The sequence below is a fragment of the Cherax quadricarinatus genome, chromosome 60, assembly GCF_038502225.1.
Source record: "Cherax quadricarinatus isolate ZL_2023a chromosome 60, ASM3850222v1, whole genome shotgun sequence".
NCBI classification, from domain to species: Eukaryota; Metazoa; Arthropoda; class Malacostraca; order Decapoda; family Parastacidae; genus Cherax; species Cherax quadricarinatus.
Genome location: NC_091351.1, coordinates 21,201,747 through 21,226,075, shown reverse-complemented (window position 1 = coordinate 21,226,075; position 24,329 = coordinate 21,201,747). Strand labels below are relative to the sequence as shown.

General features: G+C 42.3%; 1 protein-coding gene across 3 annotated transcripts in view; it reads left to right on the top strand.

Annotated features, from left to right (window-relative positions):
* Positions 1 to 24,329, top strand: part of LOC128694510 (glyoxylate/hydroxypyruvate reductase A) — a 373,487-nt gene that overhangs the window by 182,795 nt on the left and 166,363 nt on the right. For 2 of the 3 annotated variants that reach the window (XM_070098023.1, XM_070098025.1), the window contains one exon: positions 7,854 to 7,937. The exons of the other annotated variant lie outside the window; for it this stretch is intronic. In XM_070098023.1, the coding sequence (XP_069954124.1) occupies positions 7,854 to 7,937 (84 nt within the window). The remainder of the gene's footprint in view (positions 1 to 7,853; positions 7,938 to 24,329) is intronic. 3 annotated transcript variants of the gene reach the window in all.

Sequence of the window (24,329 nt, the reverse complement as noted above, 5' to 3'; positions counted from 1 at the left end):
AAATTAGTTAGACAAGACCGGCCTCTTGTGAATCCATGCTGAGTATCCTTAATCAAACTATGCTTATCGAGATGGCTTCTTATAATCTCATCTATAATTGACTCTAGTAATTTGCCTACAATTGAGGTCAGGCTTATTGGGCGGTAATTTGACGGTAACGACTTGTCCCCTGTTTTAAAAATAGGAATTACATTAGCCATCTTCCACATATCGGACACTACACCTGTTTGAAGAGATAAATTAATAATATTAGTTAATGGTTCACAGAGTTCCATTTTGCATTCCTTAAGAACCCTTGAAAAAACCTCATCAGGACCTGGCGACTTATTTTGCTTCGGTCTGTCTATCTGCTTCACAACCATCTCACTAGTGACTGTGATGTTACATAATTTATCTTCTTCTGGCCCACTATAAAAATTAATTACTGGAATATTGTTAGTGTCTTCCTGTGTAAAAACTGAGAGAAAATAATTATTTAAAATCGAGCACATTTCATTCTCTTTGTCAGTAAGATGCCCATAGTTATTTTTTGAGGGGGCCTATCTTATCTCTAACTTTTGTTCTATAGACCTGGAAAAAACTTTTTGGGTTAGTTTTAGAATCCTTAGCAACTTTAATTTCATAGTCCCTTTTAGCTTTTCTTATCCCCTTTTTAATGTCCCTCTTAATGTCAATATACTGATTCATAAGATGACCCTCACCTCTTCTGATATGCCTATAAATTCCTTTCTTATGCCCTAGTAGATATTTCAGCCTATTATTCATCCATTTTGGGTCATTTCTATTTGATCTAATTTCTTTATATGGGATAAGCGTTCTTTGAGCAGCATGTATAGTGTTCAGAAAACTGTCATATTGATAGCTCTCTTCGTTACCCCAGTTAACAGATGATAAGTGTTCTCTAAGCCCACCGTAATCTGTTAAGCGAAAATCTGGGACTGTTACTGAGTTATCGCTACTATCGTACTTCCATTCAATGCTAAATGTAATTGATTTGTGGTCGCTAGCACCCAGTTCCTCTGAAATTTCTAAATTGTTAACAAGGGATTCTTTGTTTGCCATAACTAAGTCAAGCAGGTTATTTCCCCTTGTAGGTTCTGTCACAAACTACTTCAAAAAACAATCCTGAACTACTTCTAAGAAGTCGTATGATTCTAAATTCCCAGACTTCAGACTTAATACCCGTTTTTATGCAGCAGTTCAAGCGATCTCGGACATACAATGCCACCCCACCCCCCTTCCCGATACTTCTATCTACTTGGAACAATTTAAAACCCTGAATATGACATTCCGCAGGCATGTCCCGACTTTTTGAATTAAACCACGTCTCAGTTAAGGCAAATACATCAATGTTACCTGCATTAGCAACTAATCTCAACTCGTCCATCTTATTCCTAGCACTACGGCAATTAGCATAATAAACATTGAAAGACTCTCCTTTCTCTTTACCCTTCCTGCTCATTTCTGTTTTTCTACTAAACCTATTACTGTCCTTATCACCCAAGGTCACTGGCTTTTCAATATCTACCTCGTTCTGCTTATTACTAGTTCCCCTAGAACTCGTAATATTACTACACTGGGACTTCACTGTTTTCCTGCCAAAACCCATACCACTAACTATTCCTAGTTTAAAGTCCTAACTGCTCCCTCCACTGCGTTGGCCAGTGCTCCCACCCCACACCTAGATAAGTGAACCCCATCCCTGGCATACATGTCATTTCTGCCATAGAAGAGGTCCCAGTTGTCAATGAATGTTACCGCATTTTCCTTACAGTATTTGTCCAGCCAGCAATTGACACCAATTGCCCTGGACAACCATTCATTTCCAACTCCCCTCCTTGGCAAAACACCACATATGACAGGGTTCCCACCCTTACTCCTAATTATTTCTATTGCTGACCTATACCTGCTAATCAGGTCTTCACTCCTACGTCTGCCAACATCGTTGCCTCCAGCACTGAGACAGATAATAAGATTGCTCCCATTACCTCTCATGATGTCATCCAGACGGCTAACAATATCCTCCATCCCAGCCCCAGGAAAGCAAACTCTCTGTCTCCTACTCCTGTCCTTCAAGCAGAACGCCCTATCCATATACCTAACTTGGCTATCCCCAACAACAACAATATTCTTACCTTCCTTAATGTCGTTCGTCGTGACGTTCCCTGTAGTCGACTCACATTCGTCGGGGAGCACTGAGAATGTATTAGATGTTTCCACAACAGTTTCCACGGCAGTCTCTTTCTTCTTCATTGTTCCTACCTTTCCATTCGTCCTCTTGATCATCAACTTCGTTCCCTGCTGTCCAGCCACTGACCAGTTTCCCTTCTTGACCTGGAGACTCAAAAGAGGAGGACTACTACGAATCTTCTTGTTTTCCTCGGTCAGTCGCCGAATCTCCATCTTTGCCATCCTTAATTCTTCCTTAAGCTGTTGGTAAAGTTGCTCGATGGAGGGCATCTTGCTTCAATTCGTAGAGAGCGCGCAAACAGGTCTTCACAGAGCTAAGTACACGTCACTACTGCGCAAAAGCCAACCCGGTCAGGAGCTACTGTGCAGCACGTCCGCACGGCCCAACAGCGATGTGCATACATCACCAGGCTGTAGTGTTAATGTTAGTGTTAATATAAGCAAGACAATGTACTAAGATATAACACTTGTGTATACATCACCAGGCTGTAGTGTTAATGCTAGTGTTAATATAAGCAAGACAATGTACTAAGATATAACACTTGTGTATACATCACCAGGCTGTAGTGTTAATGTTAATGTTAATATAAGCAACACAATGTACTAACACTTGTGTATACATCACCAGGCTGTAGAGACACTTCCACTCCTCCGCTGGGCTCAGGGAACCTGGGCTGGAGTATAAGCTACACAATGTACTAACACTTGTGTATACATCACCAGGCTGTAGAGAGACTTCCACTCCTCCGCTGGGCTCAGAGAACCTGGGCTGGAATATAAGCTACACAATGTACTAACACTTGTGTATACATCACCAGGCTGTAGAGAGACTTCCACTCCTCCACTGGGCTCAGGGAACCTGGGCTGGAGTATAAGCTACACAATGTACTAACACTTGTGTATACATCACCAGGCTGTAGAGAGACTTCCACTCCTCCGCTGGGCTCAGGGAACCTGGGCTGAAGTATAAGCTACACAATGTACTAACACTTGTGTATACATCACCAGGCTGTAGAGAGACTTCCACTCCTCCGCTGGGCTCAGGGAACCTGGGCTGGAGTATAAGCTACACAATGTACTAACACTTGTGTATACATCACCAGGTTGTAGAGAGACTTCCACTTCTCCGCTGGGCTCAGGGAACCTGGGCTGGAGTATAAGCTACACAATGTACTAACACTTGTGTATACATCACCAGGCTGTAGAGAGACTTCCACTCCTCCGCTGGGCTCAGAGAACCTGGGCTGGAATATAAGCTACACAATGTACTAACACTTGTGTATACATCACCAGGTTGTAGAGAGACTTCCACTCCTCCGCTGGGCTCAGGGAACCTGGGCTGGAGTATAAGCTACACAATGTACTAACACTTGTGTATACATCACCAGGCTGTAGAGAGACTTCCACTCCTCCACTGGGCTCAGGGAACCTGGGCTGGAGTATAAGCTACACAATGTACTAACACTTGTGTATACATCACAAGGCTGTAGAGAGACTTCCACTCCTCCGCTGGGCTCAGGGAACCTGGGCTGGAGTATAAGCTACACAATGTACTAACACTTGTGTATACATCACCAGGCTGTAGAGAGACTTCCACTCCTCCGCTGGGCTCAGGGAACTTGGGCTGGAGTATAAGCTACACAATGTACTAACACTTGTGTATACATCACCAGGCTGTAGAGAGACTTCCACTCCTCCGCTGGGCTCAGAGAACCTGGGCTGGAGTATAAGCTACACAATGTACTAACATTTGTGTATACATCACCAGGCTGTAGAGAGACTTCCACTCCTCCGCTGGGCTCAGGGAACCTGGGCTGGAGTATAAGCTACACAATGTACTAACACTTGTGTATACATCACCAGGTTGTAGAGAGACTTCCACTCCTCCGCTGGGCTCAGGGAACCTGGGCTGGAGTATAAGCTACACAATGTACTAACACTTGTGTATACATCACCAGGCTGTAGAGAGACTTCCACTCCTCCGCTGGGCTCAGGGAACCTGGGCTGGAGTATAAGCTACACAATGTAATAACACTTGTGTATACATCACCAGGCTGTAGAGAGACTTCCACTCCTCCGCTGGGCTCAGGGAACCTGGGCTGGAGTATAAGCTACACAATGTACGAACACTTGTGTATACATCACCAGGTTGTAGAGAGACTTCCACTCCTCCGCTGGGCTCAGGGAACCTGGGCTGGAGTATAAGCTACACAATGTACTAACACTTGTGTATACATCACCAGGTTGTAGAGAGACTTCCACTCCTCCGCTGGGCTCAGGGAACCTGGGCTGGAGTATAAGCTACACAATGTACTAACATTTGTGTATACATCACCAGGTTGTAGAGAGACTTCCACTCCTCCACTGGGCTCAGGGAACCTGGGCTGGAGTATAAGCTACACAATGTACTAACACTTGTGTATACATCACCAGGCTGTAGAGAGACTTCCACTCCTCCGCTGGGCTCAGGGAACCTGGGCTGGAGTATAAGCTACACAATGTACTAACATTTGTGTATACATCACCAGGCTGTAGAGAGACTTCCACTCCTCCACTGGGCTCAGGGAACCTGGGCTGGAGTATAAGCTACACAATGTACTAACATTTGTGTATACATCACCAGGCTGTAGAGAGACTTCCACTCCTCCGCTGGGCTCAGGGAACCTGGGCTGGAGTATAAGCTACACAATGTACGAACACTTGTGTATACATCACCAGGTTGTAGAGAGACTTCCACTCCTCCGCTGGGCTCAGGGAACCTGGGCTGGAGTATAAGCTACACAATGTACTAACACTTGTGTATACATCACCAGGTTGTAGAGAGACTTCCACTCCTCCGCTGGGCTCAGGGAACCTGGGCTGGAGTATAAGCTACACAATGTACTAACATTTGTGTATACATCACCAGGTTGTAGAGAGACTTCCACTCCTCCACTGGGCTCAGGGAACCTGGGCTGGAGTATAAGCTACACAATGTACTAACACTTGTGTATACATCACCAGGCTGTAGAGAGACTTCCACTCCTCCGCTGGGCTCAGGGAACCTGGGCTGGAGTATAAGCTACACAATGTACTAACATTTGTGTATACATCACCAGGCTGTAGAGAGACTTCCACTCCTCCACTGGGCTCAGGGAACCTGGGCTGGAGTATAAGCTACACAATGTACTAACACTTGTGTATACATCACCAGGTTGTAGAGAGACTTCCACTCCTCCGCTGGGCTCAGGGAACCTGGGCTGGAGTATAAGCTACACAATGTACTAACACTTGTGTATACATCACCAGGTTGTAGAGAGACTTCCACTCCTCCGCTGGGCTCAGGGAACCTGGGCTGGAGTATAAGCTACACAATGTACTAACACTTGTGTATACATCACCAGGTTGTAGAGAGACTTCCACTCCTCCGCTGGGCTCAGGGAACCTGAGCTGGACTATAAGCTACACAATGTACTAACACTTGTGTATACATCACCAGGCTGTAGAGAGACTTCCACTCCTCCGCTGGGCTCAGTTAACCTGGGCTGGAGTATAAGCTACACAATGTACTAACACTTGTGTATACATCACCAGGCTGTAGAGAGACTTCCACTCCTCCGCTGGGCTCAGGGAACCTAGGCTGGAGTATAAGCTACACAATGTACTAACACTTGTGTATACATCACCAGGTTGTAGAGAGACTTCCACTTCTCCGCTGGGCTCTGGGAACCTGGGCTGGAGTATAAGCTACACAATGTACTAACACTTGTGTATACATCACCAGGCTGTAGAGAGACTTCCACTCCTCCGCTGGGCTCAGGGAACCTGGGCTGGAGTATAAGCTACACAATGTACTAACACTTGTGTATACATCACCAGGCTGTAGAGAGACTTCCACTCCTCCGCTGGGCTCAGGGAACCTGGGCTGGAGTATAAGCTACACAATGTACTAACACTTGTGTATACATCACCAGGCTGTAGAGAGACTTCCACTCCTCCGCTGGGCTCAGGGAACCTGGGCTGGAGTATAAGCTAAACAATGTACTAACACTTGTGTATACATCACCAGGCTGTATAGAGACTTCCACTCCTCCGCTGGGCTCAGGGAACCTGGGCTGGAGTATAAGCTACACAATGTACTAACACTTGTGTATACATCACCAGGTTGTAGAGAGACTTCCACTCCTCTGCTGGGCTCAGGGAACCTGGGCTGGAGTATAAGCTACACAATGTACTAACACTTGTGTATACATCACCAGGCCGTAGAGAGACTTCCACTCCTCCGCTGGGCTCAGGGAACCTGGGCTGGAGTATAAGCTACACAATGTACTAACACTTGTGTATACATCACCAGGCCGTAGAGAGACTTCCATTCCTCCGCTGGGCTCAGGGAACCTGGGCTGGAATATAAGCTACACAATGTACTAACACTTGTGTATACATCACCAGATTGTAGAGAGACTTCCACTCCTCCGCTGGGCTCAGGGAACCTGGGCTGGAGTATAAGCTACACAATGTACTAACACTTGTGTATACATCACCAGGCTGTAGAGAGACTTCCATTCCTCCGCTGGGCTCAGGGAACCTGGGCTGGAATATAAGCTACACAATGTACTAACACTTGTGTATACATCACCAGGCTGTAGAGAGACTTCCATTCCTCCGCTGGGCTCAGGGAACCTGGGCTGGAATATAAGCTACACAATGTACTAACACTTGTGTATACATCACCAGGCTGTAGAGAGACTTCCACTCCTCCGCTGGGCTCAGGGAACCTGGGCTGGAGTATAAGCTACACAATGTACTAACACTTGTGTATACATCACCAGGCTGTAGAGAGACTTCCACTCCTCCGCTGGGCTCAGGGAACCTGGGCTGGAGTATAAGCTACACAATGTACTAACACTTGTGTATACATCACCAGGTTGTAGAGAGACTTCCACTCCTCCGCTGGGCTCAGGGAACCTGGGCTGGAGTATAAGCTACACAATGTACTAACACTTGTGTACACATCACCAGGCTGTAGAGAGACTTCCACTCCTTCGCTGGGCTCAGGGAACCTGGGCTGGAGTATAAGCTACACAATGTACTAACACTTGTGTATACATCACCAGGTTGTAGAGAGACTTCCACTCCTCCGCTGGGCTCAGGGAACCTGGGCTGGAGTATAACCTACACAATGTACTAACACTTGTGTATACATCACCAGGCTGTAGAGAGACTTCCACTCCTCCGCTGGGCTCAGGGAACCTGGGCTGGAGTATAAGCTACACAATGTACTAACACTTGTGTATACATCACCAGGCTGTAGAGAGACTTCCACTCCTCCGCTGGGCTCAGGGAACCTGGGCTGGAGTATAAGCTACACAATGTACTAACACTTGTGTATACATCACCAGGTTGTAGAGAGACTTCCACTCCTCCGCTGGGCTCAGGGAACCTGGGCTGGAGTATAAGCTACACAATGTACTAACACTTGTGTATACATCACCAGGCTGTAGAGAGACTTCCACTCCTCCGCTGGGCTCAGGGAACCTGGGCTGGAGTATAAGCTACACAATGTACTAACGCTTGTGTATACATCACCAGGCTGTAGAGAGACTTCCACTTCTCCGCTGGGCTCAGGGAACCTGGGCTGGAGTATAAGCTACACAATGTACTAACACTTGTGTATACATCACCAGGCTGTAGAGAGACTTCCACTCCTCCGCTGGGCTCAGGGAACCTGGGCTGGAGTTGATAATGTTATCAACTTCTTCAAGAATAAGGTAAGAATTTTGATTTTTTTATTATAACATTGTATTGAACTAACATTTGTATAAGTCTTACAAGATTATTGTGTTTACTGAACATTTACTTAGTCAACTTTTATTGCAATGACTTAAGGATGTTACCCATAGACTTAACTAATTTATTGTTCGCTTTACGTATTTCTGTTTATTACCCCAGGATGGTGTTTCTGTCCATCCTGGACCATTGTCATATCACAACTGAGAGCGTAAGAGATAGAGAAGGGCAGTAGACAGACTGAGGGTAAGGAGGAGGATGAAGAGCTCGATAGTAGTAGTAGTATTGATAGTAGTGGTTACGGAGATGGTAACAATAATACTAGTAATATTTATAATAATAATAATAATAATAATAGTCGTATAATAGTATTAGCACAGCAGTGGTAGTAGTAATGAGGAAGTAGTAGTGGTAATAGTAAAGCAAGTGGTAGACGTAATATCAGAGAGAGAAGTAGCAGTGAAAAACGTAATACCATAGAGAGTAGCAGCAGTGAAGAACTCTCACCAAGACATAAGACTGGAAGGGCAACGACAAGGTTGGAGAGGAGGCGGAGAAGATTATATATAGTCACGAGTGTTCTGAGGTTAAGAACATATAACAACGTACTGGGAAAGTCTGACATCTACACAAACAATGCCAGAACTAAGATTCTTTTTAGGAAATCTGTGTATAAGAACTGCTTCAATATGACCGAATTTTAAGTCAAGAATCAGGTTAGATAATTTTACCAGAGAACCAGTTAACAATATGGCTAACATCTCTGACTTGACAGGAAAAAAACATTTTTGGTGTCACACATCTTTTTTGGTATTTAAGTCTGCCAGAGACAGAGCGGGAAGTTTCACCAAAGTATTAGACAAGACAGGAAGAACAAGGAATGAAGAAGACACTTAAAGCGTTAGTGATAGATAGAGAAGTACGAACAAGATTAATGCAATGTATATTAGTGTCACTAAATTCAAGTTTAATAGCAAGAAGATAAAGGTTGTTGTTTAAGTTATGAAGATTGGAAATGTAGGGAAGGCAATGAAAAGGCGATTTTCCATGAGCATACTGTTAGGGGGGAAAAATTTTTTCGTTTAGCATGGGAGTCGGAATAGGAAATTTCAGGGTCAAGGATCTAGTGAGTTCTAGATGAGAAGGACACAAAGAAAGAGAGAAATAAAAATACCTTTCTTGAAAAAAGAGAATAATAAGAAAAACAGTGAATATACATCCCAGTGGGCATAAGTTTGCGATACAACAACAACAAAAAAGTTGACATGAAAATCAAGGAAAAGAAGCAGAGACTTAAGTTCTCATCTTGCTCTGAACTTGACTGAAGGAGATAGAATGAAAAAGGCTTTAAGAAAAGGTTGGATGAGACTAGAGTCATGTGGCATTAAAGGCATCACTCACGTAGCGATGACAGAAAGAAGTACATAATCAATATTAGGAAATTGGGCTGTTTAGAAATTCCATATAAAGATCAGCGAGGACAGGTTATCTCTAGAAGTGAACCCATAACAACTCCAAAAGTTTGAGAACTTGATGTACTTTCTCAGGTGAATAAGATCAAGACATCAGTGGAAACAGAGGGAGACGAAGTAGTTCTTCAATAACCTTCACTCTGAGAGAATTAAGAGCATCGTCTTAAGGAACATTAGTGAAGTGAGACTCAGTGACAAGACTCAGCATCTTCCAGGACGGATGTTGCCTAGACTCAGCATCTTCCAGGACGGATGTTGCCTAGACTCAGCATCTTCCAGGACGTATTGTTGCCTAGACTCAGCATCTTCCAGGACGGATGTTGCCTAGACTCAGCATCTTCCAGGACGTATTGTTGCCTAGACTCAGCATCTTCCAGGACGGATGTTGCCTAGACTCAGCATCTTCCAGGACGTATTGTTCCCTAGACTCAGCATCTTCCAGGACGGATGTTGCCTAGACTCAACATCTTCCAGGACGGATGTTGCCTAGACTCAACATTTTCCAGGACGGATGTTGCCTAGACTCAGCATCTTCCAGGACGGTTGTTGCCTAGATTCAGCATCTTCCAGGACGGATGTTGCCTAAACTCAGCATCTTCCAGGACGGATGTTGCCTAGACTCAACATCTTCCAGGACGGATGTTGCCTAGACTCAGCATCTTCCAGGACGGATGTTGCCTAGACTCAGCATCTTCCAGGACGGATGTTGCCTAGACTCAGCATCTTCCAGGACGGATGTTGCCTAGACTCAGCATCTTCCAGGGCGGATGTTGCCTAGATTCACCATCTTCCAGGACGGATGTTGCCTAGATTCAGCATCTTCCAGGACGGATGATGCCTAGACTCAGCATCTTCCAGGACGGATGTTGCCTAGATTCAGCATCTTCCAGGGCGGATGTTGCCTAGATTCAGCATCTTCCAGGACGGATGTTGCCTAGACTCAGCATCTTCCAGGACGGATGTTGCCTAGACTCAGCATCTTCCAGGACGGATGTTGCCTAGACTCAACATCTTCCAGGACGGATGTTGCCTGGAACGTCTGATGAAGTTTTGTGAGTGACGGAGCTGAACAGGAAGAAAAGACGAAAACAAATTAGTGACAGTTATCACCTGACAGAAGCTAAGAGATAGTTATCACCTGACAGGAGCTAAGAGATAGTTATCACTTGACAGAAGCTAAGAGATAGTTATCACCTGACAGAAGCTAAGAGATAGTTATCACCTGACAGGAGCTAAGAGATAGTTACCACCTGACAGAAGCTAACAGATAGTTATCACCTGACAGAAGCTAAGAGATAGTTATCACCTGACAGGAGCTAAGAGATAGTTATCACCTGACAAGAGCTAAGAGATAGTTATCACCTGACAGAAGCTAAGAGATAGTTATCACCTGACAGGAGCTAAGAGATAGTTATCACCTGACAGGAGCTAAGAGATAGTTATCACCTGACAGAAGCTAAGAGATAGTTATTACCTGACAGAAGCTAAGAGATAGTTATCACCTGACAGAAGCTAAGAGATAGTTATCACCTGACAGAAGCTAAGAGATAGTTATTACCTGACAGAAGCTAAGAGATAGTTATTACCTGACAGGAGCTAAGAGATAGTTTATCACCTGACAGGAGCTAAGAGATAGTTATCACCTGACAGAAGCTAAGAGATAGTTATTACGTGACAGGAGCTAAGAGATAGTTATCACATGACAGGAGCTAAGAGATAGTTATCACCTGACAGAAGCTAAGAGATAGTTATTACCTGACAGGAGCTAAGAGATAGTTATCACCTGACAGGAGCTAAGAGATAGTTATCACCTGACAGAAGCTAAGAGATAGTTATCACCTGACAGAAGCTAAGAGATAGTTATCACCTGACAGGAGCTAAGAGATAGTTATCACCTGACAGAAGCTAAGAGATAGTTATCACCTGACAGAAGCTAAGAGATAGTTATTACCTGACAGGAGCTAAGAGATAGTTATCACCTGACAGGAGCTAAGAGATAGTTATTACCTGACAGAAGCTAAGAGATAGATATTACCTGACAGAAGCTAAGAGATAGTTATCACCTGACTGAAGCTAAGAGATAGTTATCACCTGACAGAAGCTAAGAGATAGTTATCACCTGACAGAAGCTAAGAGATAGTTATTACGTGACAGGAGCTAAGAGATAGTTATCACCTGACAGGAGCTAAGAGATAGTTATCACCTGACAGGAGCTAAGAGATAGTTATCACCTGACAGGAGCTAAGAGATAGTTATCACCTGACAGAAGCGAAGAGATAGTTATCACCTGACAGAAGCTAAGAGATACTTATCACCTGACAGAAGCTAAGAGATAGTTATCACCTTACAGAAGCTACGAGATAGTTATCACCTGACAGAAGCTAAGAGATAGTTATCACCTGACAGGAGCTAAGAGATAGTTATCACCTGACAGGAGCTAAGAGATAGTTATCACCTGACAGAAGCTAAGAGATAGTTATCACCTGACAGGAGCTAAGAGATAGTTATCACCTGACAGGAGCTAAGAGATAGTTATCACCTGACAGAAGCTAAGAGATAGTTATCACCTGACAGGAGCTAAGAGATAGTTATTACCTGACAGAAGCTAAGACATAGTTATCACCTGACAGAAGCTAAGACATAGTTATCACCTGACAGAAGCTAAGAGATAGTTATCACCTGACAGGAGCTAAGAGATAGTTATCACCTGACAGAAGCGAAGAGATAGTTATCACCTGACAGAAGCTAAGAGATAGTTATCACCTGACAGGAGCTAAGAGATAGTTATCACCTGACAGGAGCTAAGAGATAGTTATCACCTGACAGAAGCTAAGAGATAGTTATCACCTGACAGGAGCTAAGAGATAGTTATCACCTGACAGGAGCTAAGAGATAGTTATCACCTGACAGAAGCTAAGAGATAGTTATTACCTGACAGAAGCTAAGAGATAGTTATCACCTGACAGAAGCTAAGAGATATTTATCACCTGACAGGAGCTAAGAGATAGTTATCACCTGACAGAAGCTAAGAGATAGTTATCACCTGACAGAAGCTAAGAGATAGTTATCACCTGACAGAAGCTAAGAGATAGTTATCACCTGACAGGAGCTAAGAGATAGTTATCACCTGACAGGAGCTAAGAGATAGTTATCACCTGACAGAAGCTAAGAGATAGTTATCACCTGACAGAAGCTAAGAGATAGTTATCACCTGACAGGTGCTAAGAGATAGTTACCACCTGACAGAAGCTAAGAGACAGTTATCACCTGACAGAAGCTAAGAGATAGTTATCACCTGACATGAGCTAAGAGATAGTTATCACCTGACAGGAGCTAAGAGATAGTTATCACCTGACAGAAGCTAAGAGATAGTTATCACTTGACAGGAGCTAAGAGATAGTTATCACCTGACAGGAGCTAAGAGATAGTTATCACCTGACAGGAGCTAAGAGATAGTTATCACATGACAGAAGCTAAGAGATAGTTATCACCTAAAAGGAGCTAAGAGATAGTTATCACCTGACAGAAGCTAAGAGATAGTTATCACCTGACAGAAGCTAAGAGATAGTTATCACCTGACAGAAGCAAAGAGATAGTTATCACCTGACAGAAGCTAAGAGATAGTTATCACCTGACTGAAGCTAAGAGATAGTTATCACCTGAAAGAAGCTAAGAGATAGTTATCACCTGACAGAAGCTAAGAGATAGTTATTACCTGACAGAAGCTAAGAGATAGTTATCACCTGACAGAAGCTAAGAGATAGTTATCACCTGACAGAAGCTAAGAGATAGTTATCACCTGACAGAAGCTAAGAGATAGTTATTACCTGACAGAAGCTAAGAGATAGTTATCACCTGACAGAAGCTAAGAGATAGTTATCACCTGACAGAAGCTAAGAGATAGTTATTACCTGACAGAAGCTAAGAGATAGTTATTAGCTGACAGGAGCTAAGAGATAGTTAATCACCTGACAGGAGCTAAGAGATAGTTATCACCTGACAGAAGCTAAGAGATAGTTATTACGTGACAGGAGCTAAGAGATAGTTATCACCTGACAGGAGCTAAGAGATAGTTATCACCTGACAGAAGCTAAGAGATAGTTATTACCTGACAGGAGCTAAGAGATAGTTATCACCTGACAGAAGCTAAGAGATAGTTATCACCTGACAGAAGCTAAGAGATAGTTATCACCTGACAGGAGCTAAGAGATAGTTATCACCTGACAGAAGCTAAGAGATAGTTATAACCTGACATAAGCTAAGAGATAGTTATTAACTGACAGGAGCTAAGAGATAGTTATCACCTGACAGGAGCTAAGAGATAGTTATTACCTGACAGAAGCTAAGAGATAGTTATTACCTGACAGAAGCTAAGAGATAGTTATCACCTGACAGAAGCTAAGAGATAGTTATCACCTGACAGAAGCTAAGAGATAGTTATCTCCTGACAGAAGCTAAGAGATAGTTATTACGTGACAGGAGCTAAGAGATAGTTATCACCTGACAGGAGCTAAGAGATAGTTATCACCTGGCAGGAGCTAAGAGATAGTTATCACCTGACAGGAGCTAAGAGATATTTATCACCTGACAGGAGCTAAGAGATAGTTATTACCTGACAGGAGCTAAGAGATAGTTATCACCTGACAGGAGCTAAGAGATAGTTATCACCTGAGAGAAGCTAAGAGATAGTTATCACCTGACAGAAGCTAAGAGATAGTTATCACCTGACAGAAGCTAAGAGATAGTTATTACCTGACAGGAGCTAAAACATAGTTATCACCTGACAGAAGCTAAGAGATAGTTATCACCTGACAGAAGCTAAGAGATAGTTATCACCTGACAGAAGCTAAGAGATAGTTATAACCTGACATAAGCTAAGAGATAGTTATTACCTGACAGGAGCTAAGAGATAGTTATCACCTGACAGGAGCTAAGAGATAGTTATTACCTGACAGAAGCTAAGAGATAGTTATTACCTGACAGAAGCTAAGAGATAGTTATCACCTGACAGAAGCTAAGAGATAGTTATCACCTGACAGAAGCTAAGAGATAGTTATCACCTGACAGAAGCTAAGAGATAGTTATTACGTGACAGGAGCTAAGAGATAGTTATCACCTGACAGGAGCTAAGAGATAGTTATCACCTGACAGGAGCTAAGAGATAGTTATCACCTGACAGGAGCTAAGAGATAGTTATCACCTGACAGGAGCTAAGAGATAGTTATCACCTGACAGGAGCTAAGAGATAGTTATTACCTGACAGGAGCTAAGAGATAGTTATCACCTGACAGGAGCTAAGAGATAGTTATCACCTGACAGAAGCTAAGAGATAGTTATCACCTGACAGAAACTAAGAGATAGTTATCACCTGACAGAAGCTAAGAGATAGTTATTACCTGACAGGAGCTAAAAGATAGTTATCACCTGACAGAAGCTAAGAGATAGTTATCACCTGACAGAAGCTAAGAGATAGTTATCACATGACAGAAGCTAAGAGATAGTTATCACCTGACAGGAGCTAAGAGATAGTTATCACCTGACAGGAGCTAAGAGATAATTATCACCTGACAGAAGCTAAGAGATAGTTATCACCTGACAGAAGCTAAGAGATAGTTATCACCTGACAGAAGCTAAGAGATAGTTATTACCTGACAGGAGCTAAGAGATAGTTATCACCTGACAGGAGCTAAGAGATAGTTATTACCTGACAGAAGCTAAGAGATAGTTATTACCTGACAGAAGCTAAGAGATAGTTATCACCTGACAGAAGCTAAGAGATAGTTATCACCTGACAGAAGCTAAGAGATAGTTATCACCTTACAGAAGCTAAGAGATAGCTATTACGTGACAGGAGCTAAGAGATAGTTATTACGTGACAGGAGCTAAGAGATAGTTATCACCTGACAGGAGCTAAGAGATAGTTATCACCTGTCAGGAGCTAAGAGATAGTTATCACCTGACAGAAGCGAAGAGATTGTTATCACCTGACAGAAGCTAAGAGATACTTATCACCTGACAGAAGCTAAGAGATAGTTATCACCTTACAGAAGCTAAGAGATAGTTATCACCTGACAGAAGCTAAGAGATAGTTATCACCTGACAGGAGCTAAGAGATAGTTATCACCTGACAGGAGCTAAGAGATAGTTATCACCTGACAGAAGCTAAGAGATAGTTATCACCTGACAGGAGCTAAGAGATAGTTATCACCTGACAGGAGCTAAGAGATAGTTATCACCTGACAGAAGCTAAGAGATAGTTATCACCTGACAGGAGCTAAGAGATAGTTATCACCTGACAGGAGCTAAGAGATAGTTATCACTTGACAGAAGCTAAGAGATAGTTATTACCTGACAGAAGCTAAGAGATAGTTATCACCTGACAGAAGCTAAGAGATAGTTATCACCTGACAGGAGCTAAGAGATAGTTATCACCTGACAGAAGCGAAGAGACAGTTATCACCTGACAGAAGCTAAGAGATAGTTATCACCTGACAGGAGCTAAGAGATAGTTATCACCTGACAGGAGCTAAGAGATAGTTATCACCTGACAGAAGCTAAGAGATAGTTATCACCTGACAGGAGCTAAGAGATAGTTATCACCTGACAGGAGCTAAGAGATAGTTATCACCTGACAGAAGCTAAGAGATAGTTATTACCTGACAGAAGCTAAGAGATAGTTATCACCTGACAGAAGCTAAGAGATAGTTATCACCTGACAGGAGCTAGGAGATAGTTATCACCTGACAGAAGCAAAGAGATAGTTATCACCTGACAGAAGCTAAGAGATAGTTATCACCTGACAGAAGCTAAGAGATAGTTATCACCTGACAGGAGCTAAGAGATAGTTATCACCTGACAGGAGCTAAGAGATAGTTATCACCTGACAGAAGCTAAGAGATAGTTATCACCTGACAGAAGCTAAGAGATAGTTATCACCTGACAGGAGCTAAGAGATAGTTACCACCTGACAGAAGCTAAGAGATAGTTATCACCTGACAGAAGCTAAGAGATAGTTATCACCTGACATGAGCTAAGAGATAGTTATCACCTGACAGGAGCTAAGAGATAGTTATCACCTGACAGAAGCTAAGAGATAGTTATCACCTGACAGGAGCTAAGAGATAGTTATCACCTGACAGGAGCTAAGAGATAGTTATCACCTGACAGAAGCTAAGAGATAGTTATCACCTAACAGGAGCTAAGAGATAGTTATCACCTGACAGAAGCTAAGAGATAGTTATCACCTGACAGAAGCTAAGAGATAGTTATCACCTGACAGAAGCAAAGAGATAGTTATCACCTGAAAGAAGCTAAGAGATACTTATCACCTGACAGAAGCTAAGAGATAGTTATCACCTGAAAGAAGCTAAGAGATAGTTATCACCTGACAGAAGCTAAGAGATAGTTATCACCTGACAGAAGCTAAGAGATAGTTATTACCTGACAGAAGCTAAGAGATAGTTATCACCTGACAGAAGCTAAGAGATAGTTATCACCTGACAGAAGCTAAGAGATAGTTATTACCTGACAGAAGCTAAGAGATAGTTATTACCTGACAGGAGCTAAGAGATAGTTTATCACCTGACAGGAGTATGAGATAGTTATCACCTGACAGAAGCTAAGAGATAGTTATTACGTGACAGGAGCTAAGAGATAGTTATCACCTGACAGGAGCTAAGAGATAGTTATCACCTGACAGAAGCTAAGAGATAGTTATTACCTGACAGGAGCTAAGAGATAGTTATCACCTGACAGAAGCTAAGAGATAGTTATCACCTGACAGAAGCTAAGAGATAGTTATCACCTGACAGGAGCTAAGAGATAGTTATCACCTGACAGAAGCTAAGAGATAGTTATCACCTGACATAAGCTAAGAGATAGTTATTACCTGACAGGAGCTAAGAGATAGTTATCACCTGACAGGAGCTAAGAGATAGTTATTACCTGACAGAAGCTAAGAGATAGTTATTACCTGACAGAAGCTAAGAGATAGTTATCACCTGACAGAAGCTAAGAGATAGTTATCACCTGACAGAAGCTAAGAGATAGTTATCACCTGACAGAAGCTAAGAGATAGTTATTACGTGACAGGAGCTAAGAGATAGTTATCACCTGACAGAAGCTAAGAGATAGTTATCACCTGACAGAAGCTAAGAGATAGTTATTACCTGACAGGAGCTAAGAGATAGTTATCACCTGACAGAAGCTAAGAGATAGTTATCACCTGACAGAAGCTAAGAGATAGTTATCACCTGACAGAAGCTAAGAGATAGTTATCACCTGACAGGAGCTAAGAGATAGTTATCACCTGACAGGAGCTAAGAGATAGTTATCACCTGACAGAAGCTAAGAGATAGTTATCACCTGACAGAAGCTAAGAGATAGTTATCACCTGACAGAAGCTAAGAGATAGTTATCACCTGACAATAGCTAAGAGATAGTTATCACCTGACAGAAGCTAAGAGATAGTTATCACCTGACAGAAGCTAAGAGATAGTTATCACCTGACAGAAGCTAAGAGATAGTTATCACCTGACATGAGCTAAGAGATAGTTATCACCTGACAGGAGCTAAGAGATAGTTATCACCTGACAGAAGCTAAGAGATACTTATCACCTGACAGAAGCTAAGAGATAGTTATCACCTTACAGAAGCTAAGAGATAGTTATCACCTGACAGAAGCTAAGAGATAGTTATCACCTGACAGGAGCTAAGAGATAGTTATCACCTGACAGAAGCGAAGAAATAGTTATCACCTGACAGAAGCTAAGAGATAGTTATCACCTGACAGGAGCTAAGAGATAGTTATCACCTGACAGGAGCTAAGAGATGGTTATCACCTGACAGAAGCTAAGAGATAGTTATCACCTGACAGGAGCTAAGAGATAGTTATCACCTGACAGGAGCTAAGAGATAGTTATCTCCTGACAGAAGCTAAGAGATAGTTATCACCTGACAGAAGCTAAGAGATAGTTATCACCTGACAGGAGCTAAGAGATAGTTATCACCTGACAGAAGCTAAGAGATAGTTATCACCTGACAGAAGCTAAGAGATAGTTATCACCTGACAGAAGCTAAGAGATAGTTATCACCTGACAGGAGCTAAGAGATAGTTATCACCTGACAGAAGCTAAGAGATAGTTATCACCTGACAGGAGCTAAGAGATAGTTATCACCTGACAGGAGCTAAGAGATAGTTATTACCTGACAAGAGCTAAGAGATAGTTATCACCTGACAGGAGCTAAGAGATAGTTATCACCTGACAGGAGCTAAGAGATAGTTATCACCTGACAGGAGCTAAGAGATAGTTATCACCTGACAGGAGCTAAGAGATAGTTATCACCTGACAGGAGCTAAGAGATAGTTATCACCTGACAGGAGCTAAGAGATAGTTATCACCTGACAGGAGCTAAGAGATAGTTATCACCTGACAGGAGCTAAGAGATAGTTATCACCTGACAGGAGCTAAGAGATAGTTATTACCGGACAGAAGCTAAGAGATAGTTATCACCTGACAAGAGCTAAGAGATAGTTATCACCTGACAGGAGCTAAGAGTTATTTATCACCTGACAAGAGCTAAGAGATAGTTATCACCTGACAGAAGCTAAGAGATAGTTATCACCTGACAGGAGCTAAGAGATAGTTATCACCTGACAGAAGCTAAGAGATAGTTATCACCTGACAGGAGCTAAGAGATAGTTATCACCTGACAGGAGCTAAGAGATAGTTATCACCTGACAGAAGCTAAGAGACAGTTATCACCTGACAGGAGCTAAGAGATAGTTATCACCTGACAGGAGCTAAGAGATAGTTATCACCTGACAAGAGCTAAGAGATAGTTATCACCTGACAAGAGCTAAGAGATAGTTATCACCTGACAAGAGCTATGAGATAGTTATCACCTGACAGGAGCTAAGAGATAGTTATGACCTGACAGGAGCTAAGAGATAGTTATGACCTGACAGGGACCTTCCTGGAGGGGGAAGGGAAGCGGAGAACAAAATCAAGATCAAGAGGACAGTGATTAATGCAGGACTTTCCTGGTTAAAAGTTCTCTTGATATGATCAAGAAAGTTAGAACCAAGAGGAATGTAAAGTGTGAAAGTTAGAACCAAGAGGAATGTAAAGTGTGAAAGTTGGAACCAAGAGGAATGTAAAGTGTGAAAGTTAGAACCAAGAGGAATGTATAGTGTGAAAGTTAGAGCCAAAAGGAATATATAGTGTGAAAGTTAGAACCAAGAGGAATATATAGTGTGAAAGTTAGAACCAAGAGGAATGTATAGTGTGAAAGTTAGAACCAAGAGGAATGTATAGTGTGAAAGTTAGAACCAAGAGGAATGTATAGTGTGAAAGTTAGAACCAAGAGGAATGTACTGTGAAGTTAGAGCCACGTGGAATGTACAGTGTGAAAGTTAGAACCAAGAGGAATATATAGTGTGAAAGTTAGAACCACGAATTATGTATAGTGTGAAAGTTAGAACCACGAGGAATGTATAGTGTGAAAGTTAGAACCACGAGGAATGTATAGTGTGAAAGTTAGATCCAAGAGGAATGCATAGTGTGAAAGTTAGAACCACGAGGAATGTATAGTGTGAAAGTTAGAACCACGAGGAATGTATAGTGTGAAAGTTAGATCCAAGAGGAATGCATAGTGTGAAAGTTAGAACCACGAGGAATGTATAGTGTGAAAGTTAGAACCACGAGGAATGTATAGTGTGAAAGTTAGAACCAAGAGGAATGTATAGTGTGAAAGTTAGAACCAAGAGGAATGTACTGTGAAGTTAGAGCCACGTGGAATGTATAGTGTGAAAGTTAGAACCACGAGGAATGTATAGTGTGAAAGTTAGAACCACGAATTATGTATAGTGTGAAAGTTAGAACCGAGAGGAATGTATAGTGTGAAAGTTAGAACCACGAGGAATGTATAGTGTGAAAGTTAGATCCAAGAGGAATGTATAGTGTGAAAGTTAGATCCAAGAGGAATGTATAGTGTGAAAGTTAGATCCAAGAGGAATGTATAGTGTGAAAGTTAGAACCGAGAGGAATGTATAGTGTGAAAGTTAGAACCACGAGGAATGTATAGTGTGAAAGTTAGAACCACGAATTATGTATAGTGTGAAAGTTAGAACCACGAGGAATGTATAGTGTGAAAGTTAGATCCAAGAGGAATGCATAGTGTGAAAGTTAGAACCACGAGGAATGTATAGTGTGAAAGTTAGAACCACGAGGAATGTATAGTGTGAAAGTTAGATCCAAGAGGAATGTATAGTGTGAAAGTTAGAAAAAAGAGGAATGTATAATGTGAAAGTTAGAAAAAAGAGGAATGTATAATGTGAAAGTTAGAACCGACAGGGATGTATAGTGTGAAAGTTAGAACCGGGAAATAATCCTGACAATTAAGGTAGCCATTGAACTGTCTTTGTCAGGAGGAAAGATAACAATATTAGTTAACAATATTAGTGTCAGATCTCAGATAAGTAATGGTAAGTTGAAGTGACGAAGATGGTGGTGATTCTTAGAAAAAAAATAAGTATATTAGTAGACATGTCAGAGATACTGTGAGAATTAGGTTGGCTAGAAGTATCAACAGTAAGTACATCAATGCCAGCACGAAGGAAGAGTGAAGGACCAAGGGAAATAAGAGTATTAAGAAGTTCAAGCTGATGTTTGGAAAGTGTAACATAGAAAATATTAGCAACACATTAAGGGAGAATATGAACCAGGGATTGTTAGTGATAAGTCTGGGTAGTTTGTTGTGTAAGACAGCAGTGTAAGTCTGAATTAAGGCGACCAGTGGCTAGAGAAAGTGTAGTGAGAAGGTTGCAACTATCATTTGGGACAGATGAAAATAGTGCACGTTGATGTTGACAAAATGGTGAAGATGACATCATCAACTTAAGACTTAGTAGAATGTATAAGGTAGCCACTCACTGAAGGACTTAAAGAGCTCAGAAGATGTCTTATTCTTGGCAACTCTCACAATGCTATTTTCTAACATATCAAAGATCACAACCTTCGTATTAACTGGTCCTCTGGTATATTATATGCCATCCAGCTTTAAAAACACCGTCTTAGTCAAGCAGTTTTTAAGCACAATTTTACTAACTTCAATATTGTTTCTGTAGAATCATTACTTTCCCGTTACATTGCCAAGTACATTAATATAACTTCGAAACATCCTTCATCTAACCTAACCTTCGCCGAAACCTCTCATTCCCCCTTCATTTGTCTTCTTCATTATCTTTTTCTTTGCCTCTCCTGTCTTCCACCTTTGGTTATTATAAACACAGGTAACATATTGAGTGCAGGTTTGTTGCACCTGGCTGTACACTATGTCAGTAATCATAGAGTAGCATAACACTAACACAGTGGCTAGTTTTTCTTTACCCGTATTTTCCTTCTCCTCTGTGTACAGTATTTGTAAAGTTAAAATCAGCAGTATAGCGATAAGAGAGAGAGAGAGAGAGAGAGAGAGAGAGAGAGAGAGAGAGAGAGAGAGAGAGAGAGCCGCTCATAACTGCAGGTTACACTTCAGAATACAAGATAGTGTGTAAGTGGTTTAGACTAGCTAGAGTGTCTGACTCACAGCCACACAGACATGTACAACATCACCTTGGCTGACACTCCAGCTCTCACACTCCTGTGCAATTGATTGGTTGTACTGTACAATTAATACAACAGTGGGGCTCCAGAACAGATAAAGTGTGATTTACCAGTTGGCTGATCCAGAGGGAATGTGTGTGTGATGAAAGTTGAATAAATTATAATATACTAAGAGCTCACCACACGGGATCTGTTCCTGGGTTTTTCCATGGGGGTGGGGTGGTGGGGGGGGGTGCCCTGAACCCATGGGCCAGTTGCCTTATTATTATTACTACTACTGTGCTGCTATTATTATTAATAGTATTACTGCCATCACTACTACAACTATTACTACTACTAGCACTACAACTACTACTAGCACTACTACTACTATTATCAGTAGTAGTAGTGCTCCTCCTCCCTCCCTTCTCCTCTTTTGACCTTCCTGCTTCTTGCTCTCTCAGTTGTGATTTGACAATGATCCAAAACAAACCGAAATGTTATCCTAACGTTTCTCTCTTAAGTCTGGGATTTTGTTCCAGCCACGTTACTGGAACATTTTGTTCCAGCCACCTTACTGGAACATTTTGTTCCAGCCACGTTACTGGAACATTTTGTTCCAGCCACGGTACTGGAACATTTTGTTCCAGCCACGTTACTGGAACATTTTGTTCCAGCCACGTTACTGGAACATTTTGTTCCAGCCACGTTACTGGAACATTTTGTTCCAGCCTCGTTACTGGAACATTTTGTTCCAGCCGCATTACTGGAACATTTCGTTCCAGCCACGTTACTGGAACATTTTGTTCCAACCTCGTTACTGGAACATTTTGTTCCAGCCACGTTACTGGAACACTTTGTTCCAGCCACGTTACTGGAACATTTTGTTCCAGCCACTTTAGTGGAACATTTTGTTCCAGTCACGTTACTGGAACATTTTGTTCCAGCCACGTTAGTGGAACATTTTGTTCCAGTCACGTTACTGGAACATTTTGTTCCAGCCACGTTACTGGAACATTTTGTTCCAGCCACGTTGCTGGAACATTTTGTTCCAGCCACGTCACTGGAACACTTTGTTCCAGCCACGTTACTGGAACATTTTGCTCCAGCCACGTCACTGGAAAATTTTGTTCCAGCCACGTTACTGGAACATTTTGTTCCAGCCACGTTACTGGAACATTTTGTTCCAGCCACGTCACTGGAACATTTTGTTCCAGCCACGTCACTGGAACATTTTGTTCCAGCCACGTTACTGGAACATTTTGTTCCAGCCACGTTACTGGAACATTTTGTTCCAGCCTCCTTACTGGAACATTTTGTTCCAGCTACGTTCCTGGAACATTTTGTTCCAGCCACGTTACTGAAATATTTTGTTCCAGCCACGTTACTGGAACATTTTGTTCCAGCCACCTTACTGGAACATTTTGTTCCAGCCACGTTCCTGGAACATTTTGTTCCAGCCACGTTACTGGAACATTTTGTTCCAGCGACGTTACTGGAACATTTTTTTCCAGCCACGTTACTGGAACATTTTGTTCCAACCAAGTTACTGGTACATTTTGTTTCAGCCACCTTACTGGAACATTTTGTTCCAGCCACGTTACTGGAACATTTTGTTCCAGCCACGTTACTGGAACATTTTGTTCCAGCCACGTTCCTGGAACATTTTGTTCCAGCCACCTTACTGGAACATTTTGTTCCAGGCACGTTACTGGAACATTTTGTTCCTGCCACGTTACTGGAACATTTTGTTCCAGCCACGTTACTGCAACATTTTGTTCCAGCCACGTTACTTGAACATTTTGTTCCAGCCACCTTACTGGAACATTTTGTTCCAGCCACGTTACTGGAACATTTTGTTCCAGCCACGTCACTGGAACATTTTGTTCCAGCCAGGTTGCTGGAACATTTTGTTCCAGCCACGTTACTGGAACATTTTGTTCCAGCCACGTTACTGGAACATTTTGTTCCAGTCACCTTACTGGAACATTTTGTTCCAGCAACGTTACTGGAACATTTTGTTCCAGCCACGTTACTTGAACATTTTGTTCCAGCCACGTTACTGGAACATTTTGTTCCAGCCACGTTACTGGAACATTTTGTTCCAGCCACGTCACTGGAACATTTTGTTCCAGCCACGTTACTGGAACATTTTGTTCCAGCCACGTTACTGGAACATTTTGTTCCAGCCACGTTACTGGAACATTTTGTTCCAGCCACCTTACTGGAATATTTTGTTCCAGCCACGTTACTGGAACATTTTGTTCCAGCCACGTTACTGGGACATTTTGTTCCAGCAACGTTACTGGGACATTTT